Below are 13,525 nucleotides of genomic sequence, written 5' to 3' on the forward strand. Positions count from 1 at the left end.
CAAAGCTAGTTGTCACTGGAAATTTGTTAAGTTTCCCACAATATTCTTCGGAATTATACAAGCCAAGTCATCTTTTAGGCCATTTTAGTTGGTAATGGACTTTTCGAAGGGAACATGTATGATGTATCAACTTTTTTTTCGAAAAGGGGTTTGCCCCGGCCTCTGCATCAGAAAGATGCATACGGCCATATATGGTCGTATGATGTATCAACTGAACCAAAGATAGACAATCTTGCATAAAAATATTTGAACTTTTGGCAATTCTACAAAATTACAACGGGCCCTTCTCTGATAGTTACAATATACAGTATATATACATAATTGAACTGCTGATCTAAGAAATATGTTAATTGCCTGAGAAACGGATACCAAATATTTGTGCCTCTAAACTTACTTTCCTGTGTTCCCTACTGCCAAGTGCCAACACTCTATTAGCTATAGCGATCTGAAGCAGTTTTCAGATAGCCTCTCTATCTTCTTTGGAAGTTCAAGACTTTGATAGAGAAGGCAAAAACGAAAGCGAAGAGAACAGTGAATCCTACAACACCGACAGCCATAAAACCTACGTAATCATGCCTGAATCCAAAGAATCTGTGGATGAAAGCGTTCACTTGTTCCCCATCCTCCAGCCTAACGTCTGCGATGTCTCCATATTGTGAGGCAACAAGCCCGTAGAGTGTCCATGCCACCGGGCATGCCCATGAGTACCACCTCCACCATATTGGTATCCTCTGCAAGCCAGACAAGACACATATAGTTTAGCATCGACAGTATGGAGAAAATGTAGAGGTTGGTTCACTACAAATAAACCAGTCATAGGACACTTACTGATCGGGGGACTAGGAAGCCGGCAAAGATATTCCATACCGCATAGAATGCAGTTGCCACTATGGCAGCAATGTCACTGTTTGGCGTCATGGCGACTGCCATCATCCCATAAAATGTGAAGTACAGGAAAGTGAAGAACATGAAGAACATGTACCAAAAGAATTTCATAAATGCCCAGTCCAAGCCAATCAAGCTGTAAACAATCAGACCATAAATAATGGTCTGCAGGAAGACGTGTGGGATCTCAATGAAAACCTGTTGAATGGTTAAAATCATTATATTTTATTTCAAAAAAAATGTTGAAGGAAGAAAAGTGCAATCTTTTCTTTTCAAATCTTCTGCGACGAGCAATACCTGTGCAAAAGCATAGGGTAGAGCAGAGTACATCCCAGCAGCCTTTTCTCGGTAAAAAACTGTTCGCTCGACGTCGACAATAGGTTGAACGCATTGGCCATTCTGAATTCCAATGAAAATAACTGCTGCGTACATGGAACCCAAAGAATTGAACAGGTCTTGTCTCTTGCCGCTGAAAGGAAAGATGAATTACAAATAAGTTTCTTTCTCACGCTGTGTCATTATGTATCAGTGTCTCATCTGGAGTTGTTAGCGAAGGTACTTACACTTTCTGTCCTAGGTTCAAAAAGATGGTGCCAAAGATGAGGGCAATAACCGTCGTGAAGAAGATTCTAGTTGCAGTGTATGATGGATTTCTCCAATATGACTTGTGCTGCTTCCACAGGCAAGCAACACATTGTGTGAAGAAGGACTGCGCGTACTGTTTTGAGAAGTACAGGTCCGTCGATCCAGGTGGAGGTGTGCTTAGGTCACTTATCAAAGCTTTGTTCCTCCTGACATGTTGCATTTGAATCAGTGAAATGATAGATAAGTATATAAACAAACTGAAACACTATCAAGAGAAGAAGAAAAACGAAACAACGTTCTGAGACTGCAACATACCGGTATAGGTCAGAATTCGTGTATACGTCGACAAAGTTGACACCCAAGGCATCTTCTTGAGCTAGGGTGGTCACTTCTAACATCCAGGTTGCAGGGTTGTATCCATCCTTGATTTTCTTCACACCTTGTATGCCCTACATTTGGGGCACCAGGCAAGGTTCATCATGCATGCCATAAATTGGAAATCACTCTGTTCAATAGATCAGTAAGGAGCCTCGCCTCAAAGTAATCGATGAGATGGCATGAGTTGTGTCCCAAGGGGCCGACATAAATTTCTTCTCCTCCCCGTTTCATCAGGAACAGCTGTAAATATTCAAGAATAACAAGTGAGTTCTCACATGAGACAATCAATACTTCTACAGATCACACAATTTCCTTGTCCTTGCTGCAATTTACCTCATCAAAAGCTTCAAATATGTCGATGCTGGGCTGGTGGATGGTGCAGACAACTGTTCTTCCTGTGTCTACTGTGTTTCTGACCGCCCTCATCACGATGGCAGCTGCCCTTGCGTCCAGTCCAGAAGTTGGTTCATCCATGAATATGATGGAGGGGTTGGCAACAAGCTCAACAGCAATGGTGAGCCTTTTACGCTGTTCGGTGGATAAACCATTCACTCCTGGCAGTCCCACCAATGCTCCCCTCAGTGATGTCAGCTCGACGAGTTCCATGACTTGTTCCACAAACATCTGAATTCATAAAATGGATCGGTTCAGTACTCCAGAGATCAGTTGCAGTGTGTATTTTACGATGAGCTACTTATGAACTAGCAGAACAAAGGTCATTCAACTTACCTGTCTTGCTTCTGAGTCTACATCAGGGGACAATCGGAGCCACGCCGAGTACACGAGCGATTCATAAACGGTGACATGTGGAGAATGGATATCATTCTGCTCACAGTAACCAGCAATCCGGGCAAAAGTTTCTTGGTTCTTCGGGTATCCAGAGATGCTGATGTCTCCTTCAATGTAACCGCCAGTTTTCCGTCCCGCCAACACATCCATCAGAGTGGTCTTTCCCGCCCCGCTGACGCCCATCAATGCTGTAAGAACTCCTGGCCTGAAAGCTCCACTTACGCCTTTCAGGAGCACTAGCCGGTCTTCAGTAATACCTTTGTCTTTCATTTCCTGTCAAAGATTTGTGCATCACAATTAGTATCTGTCATTAGTACCAGCTGCCGCTGCGTTGAACCCGGGATAGAACTTCTTGGTTATGCTTACCTGAGGCATGTCTACAGAATATCTGATATTGTCGAAGGTGATTGACAAGGGAGTAAATGGAAGTGCCATTCCCCTCTCCCTGGTGTCAGCGCCAGTGATTTCTCCTCCTCCTGCATTTGTTACACTTGTCACAATGATGCAGCGGTGGAAATGCGTTCCTTGATGCAGTCTATGCAAGAATTTCTACTGACCATTGGAAGGTGAATTCTGGGTATCGTTTCCAAGAAGCAGCAACTCTACATTTTCTCCGGTGCGGTTCACATGCTTCTCCATCAGTTCCTCTTCAGAAACAACATTTTGGCCCTTTCCAAGTGCTGTGGATAGAAGAAGGATGTGAGCGCCAACGTAAGATGTTAACGATGCGCGAATCAATGCATTTTACGGCTGGTGAGAAGGTACTCACGGTCAAGCAAGTCGAGGAACACAATGAAGAGTACATTGAAGAGCATGATGTACCCAAGTAAGGCACCAACACCAATCCAGTACCAGTTTGGGTCGACAAAGATGCCGCGTGACTTCAAGACTTGTACGCCAAGCGTGTCATTGCTGTCTGTCGGATCAACAACCTGTGCAAAGATTGGCATTTTTATAAATTATCTGTCTGAAAGTCGACTGATCAAGGGTCCAGGAAACTCTGCATTACCATCCTCCAGCTATGCCCAAGGAACTCGTTCACCGCTATGGCGTTCTGGGCATACATCAGAGGGGAGCACCAGTAGCCCCAAATCCACCATGCCTTGATGTTATCTGCAGAAATGGAACTCGGCATGATGTTCCTGACAGTTGAAACTACATGAACAGATGCTGAATGGAGGGAGATTCGACATACCTCTAGCTATCAAGAAGCCACCGAGAACCAGAAGAACAAGCTGAGCAAATGACCCGAACGTGTCTGCAACAACCATATCCCTTCCTAATGCAGCAAGAACCCGGAAGAGACCCGATGCCATCTGGCTGATCAGCACAAGCAGCAGGTAATGGCGGAAGAACCTTTCGATGTTTGGATCGAAGCCGATGACATAGTAAGTCATGCAGATCCACACGGCACACTCCAGAAATGATATCGGGATCTTGAGAAGCCATGTAGGCAATCCATACGCCCATGATGGATAGAAGAGCAGGTCCCTCTGCTTGTAGAATATGGGCAGCTTTGCAATGCTCATGGCGAGCTCGGCGAATCCATTGAACAAATGCGTGACCAGGCCGAGGAACATCGCGCCCATGTAGATCACTCCATCCTCGACTGAGCCCCGGTGCATCTCCGTACGCAGGAAGACAGTCATTGCGATGGTCCCAAGGATTATGAGCTGGTACAAACACGGGTAACATTCATCAGACTTTACTATCCGAGTTCAAAATTGAGGAAGATTTCAACAAGCGGGATGCAAACCTGGACTATCTTAAAGATGTAAACAAACGAGTTCCTCTTCATCAGCAGCCACTCCCTAGAGACGCATGCCTTAAGAAGCTCCATCTTGCTGATACCGAACTTGGAAGTCGTGAGCGCAGCAGGGTGGTTCCTGGTTCGATCGAACGGCACCCTGAGCTCCGAGCCCATCTTGCGGCCAACATGGAACGCTTTGAATGCCTCCGTGAAGTCGTTGACCGAGATGTATCGGTATGGCTCGTCATTTCGGTACCAGTACTGGTGCTGATCCTTCCTAGATGTTACCTGTGAATTCACAATGGAAAATGTCAAATTTGAGTTCCTAGTCCTAACATGTAGCATAGAGAGTTTCTTTCAAAAAAAAAATGCAGCACAGAGAACTCCTGTGTATCACATACTTCTTGCAAGAAGTCTGCAACGCCTTTCCTCTCAGGGCATCTGAATCCGACGGCCTCAAAGAACTCAAGGACACTTTCTCGAGGACCCTGGTACACGATTTTCCCCTCGGTGAGCAGAACAATGTCATCAAAGAGCTCGTATGTTTCAGGCGCAGGCTGAAGCAACGCGATCAACGCCGTGCCACCGAGGATGTGGACAGATTGCCTGAGGGAGTTGATGATCTGGTATGTTGTGGAGCTGTCCAGACCGGTGGAGATTTCATCCATAAACAGTGCCTTTGCTGGTCCGACAAGCATCTCGCCTATTTAAATTCAATAATTTTAGAGATCTGATTTCACTGTCATAATCAAAAGGGCATCATTATGCACATTTATTTCCTTCACTGCATATTGCATATACCTGTGGTGACACGCTTCTTTTGTCCACCTGAGATGCCCCTGATCATACCGTCGCCGACCATTGTATCTGCACAGATTTCCAGACCCAAAATCTGCACGACGGAGGCAAGTGTGTCAGGGGCATATGCATTTGTTTGGCTTATTTTTCATGTTATGTATGGTGCTCACTTTGAGGATGTAATCTGTGATCACACTCTCTTGACCTTCCACAGAGATGGCCTGTTTGGACAGAGGAGCAGAATAACTTAGTAATTCTAGTTATTTCGATTCTCTTCAAAAAGGCAAATATTGTTACTTCTAGATAAGCTGGGGTTTTGATCCATATGGAATAACAGCTCACCTTCATGTAGACATCAATGTCAGGATCTGGCTTGATGTTGGCTTCTTTCTCCCTTCTTGAGAGTTCAGTAAGCATGTCTGCAATTTGAAACCACGATAAGAATCACTTTACAATTTGTGAATAGCTAGATATCCCTTTTTCCAGCTCCCATGTCACCTACCGTAACGGGTTCCGACTCCTTGACATCTCGCAGAGAAGGCCAGCGTCTCCCTCACCGTCATTTCGCCGATGTGAAGATCGTGCTGCCCGATGTACGCTGATGTCCTCTGGGGGACAAATTCATGCATGTCATGCCCGTTGTAAGTCACTCTCCCTGACACCTGAACATTTCCAATTTTAAATTCATCATGTTACAGCTTACATCTCTATATCTTCCCTGACCATATTGCAAATTTCTGTATCGAACGAAAAAACAGAGTACTCAAAATCACTAAAGGATGTGAAGATGTGGTACCTTGAGAGTTGAGTCGAGCTTCCCTGCCAGGGCCAGGAGTAGACTAGTTTTTCCAGACCCAGGGGGGCCAAGCAACAAGGACATCCTGAAGGAACTCCACAAGATTAAAACATGGAAAGAACTGTGAGATGATGCAAAACAAACAGGTCCGTGATCTCTCGCTCACCTGCCGGGTCTTACGATTCCGCTGATGTCATGGATGATAGAGATGGGCCTCTTCCCGCTTGACACGATGCGCAGAGCACTCAGCACATTCTGAAGGATTGAAACAAACAAGGATCAGAAGCTGAAGTCGGAACCGCCCAGCGTGAACTTTGTTCGGTTTTCCCATTCCATGACTGAAGAAGGATCATGAAGCTGCTGTGGCAAAGATGCATACCATGATTTTGTTGGAGAAGAAGTTGATGAACGTCGGGATTCCCCGGTTGCCGACGTAGGCCTCGGCGTCGATGTTGAGGTTCTGGAACCGCACCTCGATAGTCGGGTTCTCGATGCCAACCCTGCCAAGCACATGAAACATCAGCGCCTGTCGTGCCGAGGGAGAAATGGATGAACAGAGCTAGAGAAGTGAGGTGATGAATTGAAGTGAGACGCACCGCTCCATCCGGTCGCGGAGCTTGAGGAGGAAGCGCTCGTTGTCCTCCTCGGCGGTGCGTATGAGGCGCTCGATGAGGTTCTTCCTCTCGTTGAGGCCGAGCCCCTGGATGTCCACCTCCTGCCCGGCGCCGACGGCGCCCGGGAGCAGGATGCCCTTGCGCATGCGGTCGTACGTGGGGAGCTTCTCGATGGCCGCCCAGCGCAGCGCCTCCTCGTCGTCCTCCTCCCTGGCCGACCGCCCGAAGGCGTCGCTCCTCCCCGACGCCCCCCGCCACGACGACGCCGTCCGCCGCACGCCGCTCCCGCCTCCCGCCGAGCTCCCCATCCTCACGATCTCCATCGGCCCCTCCTCCTCCTCCTTCAGCCGCTGCCGTTGTTCGTCCTGCTAGCTGCCTTTATTCTTGCTTTGCTGATGCTCCCGTGGAAGATGCGCACGAGAGGATTGGAAATGGCTTCGTCAGTGGCTGATGACTGACTGACGGACTGTCTGAGGAGAAGGTGCCGGGGCACGAACTATATATGCCCGCGCTCCCGCGCCGTCGGCTTGCCGGCGAACACGCGGTTTAGTGGCGCGATTAGGGCGTCGTGATCGAGAATACGACCACGTACCAGGGTGGCGGGCGTGGAATCGCATGGGTCCTTGTCGTTCGGCTCTACTACGCTCTAGTCGGTCTAGGCTCGAGCGTGCATGGTTTGACCCGCCCAGCGCATGAACGGCTTGACCCGTTCAGGTCGCCTCTGTCGGACGGACGCTACCGTCCAGCCCAGACGCGGCGTCCACCCGTGGCCGTCCACCGGTGGATAGGAGGGATTCTGTACGGAGATCAGGGAACTGGACTTTCAAGCCGGCGGGCAGGCCGGCCGTGTGACGGTGGCAGCAGGTAAACATCGGTTAGGGGATGCTTGTTTGTGACGTTGGCTAGCCACTCTCTTGATTTCACATTACTAGAACGAAATGATTCTCAAACATGCATTGTGACGAAAATTAATCCTCTGGGATTAAAATTAATTTTCACAAAAGTGACCCTCACGCTATTCATGTAGATGATGATGTAGCTAGTTGCTTTGCTCAGATTTTGTGTTGTCAACTTGGCTCCTTCCCCGGCGAAAAAATATTTGCCGCTAAGGCTAACTCCCCTCGTAGCCAGCCGCGCTAGGGTTCATCCGGTCTCCCGTCGGTGCCGGCCTACCTCGTCTCCTGTGGTCTTTGGGCCATGCAGGTATGGTGGATCTCGGCCCTTGTCGGCGAGAGGGCTTCGGTTTTTTTATGTTTTTTAAGTTTTTTTAGAGTTTGTGTTCTGCTCAGAGAGATGAGGCGGCGGCAGCTCTCTGATGATGGAATAAGATTCTTCCCACCTAGCCCCATTTCGGTGGTGCTTCTAGTGTCATCGGGGGGCGTGTGGAGGTTTTGCTCCAGCGGATCTTGCAGGATTCGGTCGGCATTTGTCTTCGGTGGATCCACATGGACTCGGTCTTTGTTCGTGTGTGTTCGTGTGTCTACGGGTTGGATCCTTTTGATCTAATTTTCCCTTCAACGGCGACGATTGTTGTTCTGATGTGCTGGTCCTATAGGGCCTTAGCACAACGGCTTCCTGATTGTCTATTACAACAAGTTTTGCGCGGCTCCAGGAAGGGATGGGCAATGACGGCGGCGCGCCTTCGGCTCGCTTCAGTGCTTGTAGTCGCCGCTAGGTGGTCTAGGGATCTAGATATAATTTTTATTATTTCTGATATTCGTTGTACTATCATGATTGATGATGAATGGACTGGATGTTTTCTCGGAAAAAAACTTGGCTCCTTCCCTTTAACTGAAAAAGGGTTTCCCCCCGCTTTATATTATAAAGCACCCACCGAGTCACAAGTTCAACGATACAAAAGAAAGGAAGAAAAAAACCATAAACGGCAAAGATACAAGATACCAAAGGAGCCACTAACAAGATTCGAATGCACCAAGCACAAGCTTGAACATCGAAGCCCTCGGCGAACAGGAGCCAACACACGCCGCGACTAAGCCGAGGTAGATCCCGCTGCAGGAGGATTGTCACGCTCCGTCATCCCTCTTGAGCCAAGCCATCCGGTCCGCCATCCGTCTCTACCTCCGAAGAGAGCCCCCTGCCCTCTAGTCCTGGATCGGAGGACACTACACCGTCGACAGGCAGAGTCGCTCACCCCTGAGCTCGCATGACCAGGACCAACAGGTTGCCGGGAGGGGGCGACAAGCACGACTACCGCACCAGGCAGCCGCACCACCAAGCATCGCCAACGCCGCGTGCCGGCGCCAACTTCAACCGCAAGTGGCCGAGCATGGACACCACTGGCGATATCCGGCAGCCACCTCCCGTGCCAAAGCCTCGACCACCACTCCGCCGCTCCAAGGTGGTGTCTTCAAGAAGAAAAACGACGCCGGAGCGCCGTCACCACCCAATCCGAAGATTTGGGGCTTTCACCCGGGACGAGGAAGGGAGGGCGAGGGGGGATTGCGAAGCCGCCTTCAAGAAGGGGAACGACGCCGGAGCGCCGCCGGCATCGTGGCCGCAGCGAACAGCCAAGGGTTTCCCCCAATCCATCCCCCCGAGAGGAAGCACCATCGCCAGATTTGCACCAAGGGCAAACAGGGAAGCCCTAGGAGCCAGCCACGCTCGCAGCTGATCCGCCGCCCACACGGCCAGGAGCGGCGCTCCCCGCATCTGCATCAGCCACCCGCCGAAGGGGGGCGACGCGCTCCACCAGTGGCCGCCGCCACCACGCCAGGCGCAACCGCGCGGAGCAGAACACCACCGAGCCCATCTCGCCGCCGCCAGGCACCGGCCCCGCCACCGCCGCCCGCCGCCGCGTCATCACGCCCTCGGCCAGCGCAACGCCGCCGCCCGCTGACCCCGACCCGCGTCGGCCCTAGCGAGCAGGGGAAGGAAGGCCCCGCCGCCGCCGAGGCTGACCGGGCTTCGCCCGTCAGCGCGAGCCGGCGGCGGCGAGGGAGGAGTCGAGGAGGAGGGGGGCCTGCGGCCGGCGGCTAGGGTTTCCCCTCCGCGTCGCTCGTGGGAGCGACCGGGAGGGGAGGGGAGGAGGAAGCGGACACCAGGCGTGTATTTTTTAGCTCCTTCCCTTTTAAATACTGGGGTGTGCCTCTGCATTTTAGAAAACTTAGAGGAAAGACATACAACCTACTATTGACATAATTATTGAAAACAACTTTGGTTGGTTGGGCAGGAATCTTTCCTATAGGGTAAACTTATTCTCCTCACCATGTGCATTGCTAGTATTCCTACTTACCTGATGTCTATCATGAAGTTTCCTAAGTGGGCCATTGATGCCATCACTTCCCAAATGTCCCATTTCTTCTGGGGCAAATTGGGCAATGATTATGAGTACCATCTTGCTAGTTGGGGTTTAATCTACAAGAAAAAAATTGGGGGTATGGGTGTCCCTAATCTTAGAGATTTTTATTTGGCAATGTTAGCCTTTTGGAGTAAGAGATTGTTTGATGGTAGGGCTAGTGATTGGAAAAAAACTTCTGGAATATAAGTATGTTACTGACAAACCTAACATTTTGTCGGCCAAGCCTAGACAGGGGTCTCCTTTTTGAAAAAGTGACTCATGGGCTTTCGCTTCTGCAAAAAAGATTTTACAAGTGGAAGATTGTTGATGGGCAAAGTATCTCCTTTTGGCATGACATTTGGCTTGTTGATGTTTATCTGAAAACCCAATTTTGGGATCTATTTGCGATTTATTATCAATAAAATGCTTATGTTGCCCGGTGTGGGATGGTACTTCTCTTAAGTTATCCTTTAGGAGATGTGTTGATGAAGTGCTCATGGGTCAGTTGTTTGATTTGCTTAATTTGGTAAACATTGTAACTCCGGTAGTGATGCTCACATTTGGTTGCTTGAACCTTCTGGTTCCTACTCAGTTAGATCCCAATATTGGGTTCCTCTTCTAAACTGGAAGATGCTATTTGGAAGATTAAGGTTCCTTCTAATATACATGCTTTCTTGCGGCTCGTTATTAATAACAAGAGTCCACTTGAGACAACTTGGCTAAACATAGGCATCATCTATCTTCCGTTTGCATTGTTGCAAAAAAAAAATTATTTGGAATGTGATTGCTGATATTCCTAATATCTCAATTCTCTGTTCTTTTGATGACCTAGTTCCTTTCTAAAAGGAAAGGAAATATATGAAGTTGTTACCATCTTTACTGTTGCTACCTTGTGGGGCTTATGGCGTTTTCGCTATAATTTTGTCTTACAGGGTCGAAGGTGGCGAAGTATGAAATTCACCCTGGCTTCGGTAGCCGCGCTGGTTTGACTTTGGGAGGTGCTCTGCGTCGGTGCCCAAGCTACGCGGCTTCTTCAGTGTCTCCGGCTGCCTGGTCATCGCTGTAGGGTGCTGCTTAGGATAGCCTGGCACTGGTCTATCCAGTGGCGGAGGACAGATTATTTTTAAGGTGGGACGAACTCTTAAGCATACTCCATCCATTCACATATATAAGATGTTCTAGTAGCTTTTTCTTGAATTGAATGTATGTAGATATATTTAATGTCATTACAGTACGTATGTAGTCTATGTTTAAAAATCCAAATATCTTATACATTTATGAACGGAGAGTGTATTTTTGATGTGGCTAACAACTACCAGAAAATTTTATTTTCAAATATGCAATTCGTCACAAAAAATGCCACCAATCATTATATGTAGATTATCAAACCATTATCTAACAAATGACACTAAAATTCAAAATCGAATTACCTATGTTCAGTATCTTTGCTAGCCATATTCCCTTCCCGTTCATGGTCTCCTACTGGCCACCGGCCTCACGCGCACAGTGTGCTGCTGGTCGCCGGAAACATGAGTACACGACCACGTCTGCATGCGCGCTCCTTCTGGCCGTTGGCCTCACGCGCGCGCTTGGTTGGCCGCCGCGAACGTGCGAGCTCGCCCCTTTTTCTGCTAGGGTTTGTGTGTCGACTAGAAGCGGAGTCGCTCGACTCTGGATCCTGGAGCTGGCGTGGGGACGATCGTTAGAGTGGATCGAGCGAGGCGTCGGGGCCTGCTACTTGCTACGGCCCAGTTGGTTGGGTAATCACGGCCCGACAAAACGTTTGACGCTGATTTTTAAGCCGTTCTATTTTTTAGCGATCGATCACGTTATATATAGGTATACACAAAACAGAAACGCCAAAAATCAAGGTAGGGCGAGGTTCGCCCTACCGGGAGCTCCGCCTGTGGGTCTATCTATCTTAGCCCGAGACTTTAAATTCCTTCATGTTTGTAATAATCTGTCGTAGCTACTCTATGTCGTGACCGAGAGCTGTGAAATGTTTTTTGATGTGCGATACTTGGCCTTGGATCTTTTAATAAAAAGTTGAGACGGGAAACACCTTCAATTAGAAAAAACATGCATTTGTGGCGGGACATTGAGGGGTGAGTATGTTTTTTTGTGTCTCAGTAAATTTGAAAAAAAAAATACATATACCTGTATAGAATGCAGCATATATAGTGTTTGAGAAAGTCGCAAATGCACGTCTTACAGATGCATTTGGAGTTGCATACTGCTCCATTGGTCAGCGGCTCGTCGTCGCCGCGACGGACCGGCTCACTCACACCACGTGCCGTCATGCACCCTGGTTCCGTCGCTAGGAAGTAAGTAGTGCGTACGTACGTTCGAGGAGTCTAACAGGTCACGTCTCCACTGCCGTCCCCCTCGGTGCACCGCGCCGCGTCAACAGTTCACGAGCGACCGGTCAACAAGGGCCTGCGCTTCTCGACGCCACGAACGGGACAATCAGGGCGGCAGACGGATCGGCACCATTTGTTGTACGTATGCATGGTACGCCAAGGTAGATCAAGTCACGGCACCTCCGGTCTAGTCAAGGATGGGTAGCCCGCCGGCTCGATAATTGGACTGTAGTGCTGCTGCTGGTGTGATTCTTCGGAGAATGGTACACAGATATACTATATGGGTACTGGTTGCAGTGGACCTCGATGGTCATTTTGCTTCACGAGAAAAGCAAAAGGACCTTCTCTCTCCCGCCCGCCAGACTTGTACTACTCGTACTACTATCATCCTCGTTTACTTACTTCCGCCCAGAAATGATTTATGTCTTGGCGGGGAGAGAAATGACATTGCAATTGCATGGGATAAAATATACTCCATGCATTGATCCACCGACCAGTGTTGTGTTTGAGATCCGTGCTCACGTTTTCTAGGTTTGGCAAATTGTAAACCATAGAAGACAGAACATAAGAGGACCGATGCTTTCTAACATTTCGTTATGTACCAGTAAGTTCAGTCTCAAACAACCACACGGTATGTGTGGTAAGCAACTTCACGTTTGTGAAATTGATCTAGGCTGCTTTAAATTAGGTGGTGAGAGAATAGATAATGGATAAAATACAAAAAGCAAAAAGATAGTTCAGTCTCAAACAAATGCATTTGTTTTTGTTGGTACACTTTAAACTAACAAAACATTGTGTACCCGGAAACAAGATTAGTTTTATCAAAAAAAATAAAATATAGCACGAAACTCAAAGTAAAGGCGAATTGTAGATACACATGCATGGTATTTTCTTTGCATGGTAAAAGTATCATCATTTCCTTCTGCTATGTCTTTCGCTCCAACACTCCATCATTAATGAGGACATTTCTACCACGGCTACACCTAAAGGTCATGCAACTACACCTACTCAAGTACAAGAAAGACAAGAACCGGTCAATGGAGCTCACGCGTCAATTAACATATCAGGTATGATGCTTCAAAAGCCACACGAGTGTGCATTACTAAGAGCATCTACAACCAGACCCCCTCCCTCCCCTCATATACGATTGGGATGGTCCGGGCACGACGGCCATGTACGATCCGACCCACTCTACCCCACCTTGTCCCCGAAAAAATCCCACCAAGACCAAACCCTAACCACTTCCACTTTCCCCACCTTCCTCCTCCACTC

At 48.4% G+C, this 13,525-nt stretch overlaps 1 protein-coding gene across 1 annotated transcript; it reads right to left on the reverse strand.

Annotated features, from left to right (window-relative positions):
• Positions 1-232: 232 nt before the first annotated feature.
• LOC119324804 (ABC transporter G family member 39-like) lies at positions 233-7,503 on the reverse strand. Its single transcript, XM_037598572.1, has 23 exons — positions 6,578-7,503; positions 6,361-6,481; positions 6,148-6,236; positions 5,982-6,066; positions 5,688-5,847; positions 5,528-5,604; positions 5,356-5,406; positions 5,189-5,279; positions 4,789-5,090; positions 4,394-4,675; positions 3,833-4,310; positions 3,647-3,750; positions 3,407-3,569; positions 3,195-3,317; positions 3,004-3,113; positions 2,578-2,910; positions 2,182-2,472; positions 2,005-2,088; positions 1,786-1,919; positions 1,449-1,676; positions 1,183-1,354; positions 829-1,083; positions 233-731 (listed from the first exon to the last, which is right to left on the reverse strand). Exons 1-23 carry the CDS (start codon positions 6,916-6,918, stop codon positions 471-473), a joined length of 4,335 nt encoding a protein of 1,444 aa, XP_037454469.1. The 5' UTR covers positions 6,919-7,503; the 3' UTR covers positions 233-470.
• Between the last annotated feature and the right edge of the window lie 6,022 nt (positions 7,504-13,525).

The sequence above is a fragment of the Triticum dicoccoides genome, chromosome 6B (assembly GCF_002162155.2).
Source record: "Triticum dicoccoides isolate Atlit2015 ecotype Zavitan chromosome 6B, WEW_v2.0, whole genome shotgun sequence".
Lineage (NCBI taxonomy): Eukaryota > Viridiplantae > Streptophyta > Magnoliopsida > Poales > Poaceae > Triticum > Triticum dicoccoides.

Coding starts and splice junctions, on each gene's coding strand:
- LOC119324804 (XM_037598572.1), bottom strand. CDS start 6,918: ATGGAGATCGTGAGGATGGGGAGCTCGGCGGGAGGCGGGAGCGGCGTG. Junction 6,482..6,577: donor CTCCGCGACCGGATGGAGCG/GTGCGTCTCACT, acceptor TGTGCTTGGCAG/GGTTGGCATCGAGAACCCGA. Junction 5,280..5,355: donor TCACAGATTACATCCTCAAA/GTGAGCACCATA, acceptor TCCGTCGTGCAG/ATTTTGGGTCTGGAAATCTG.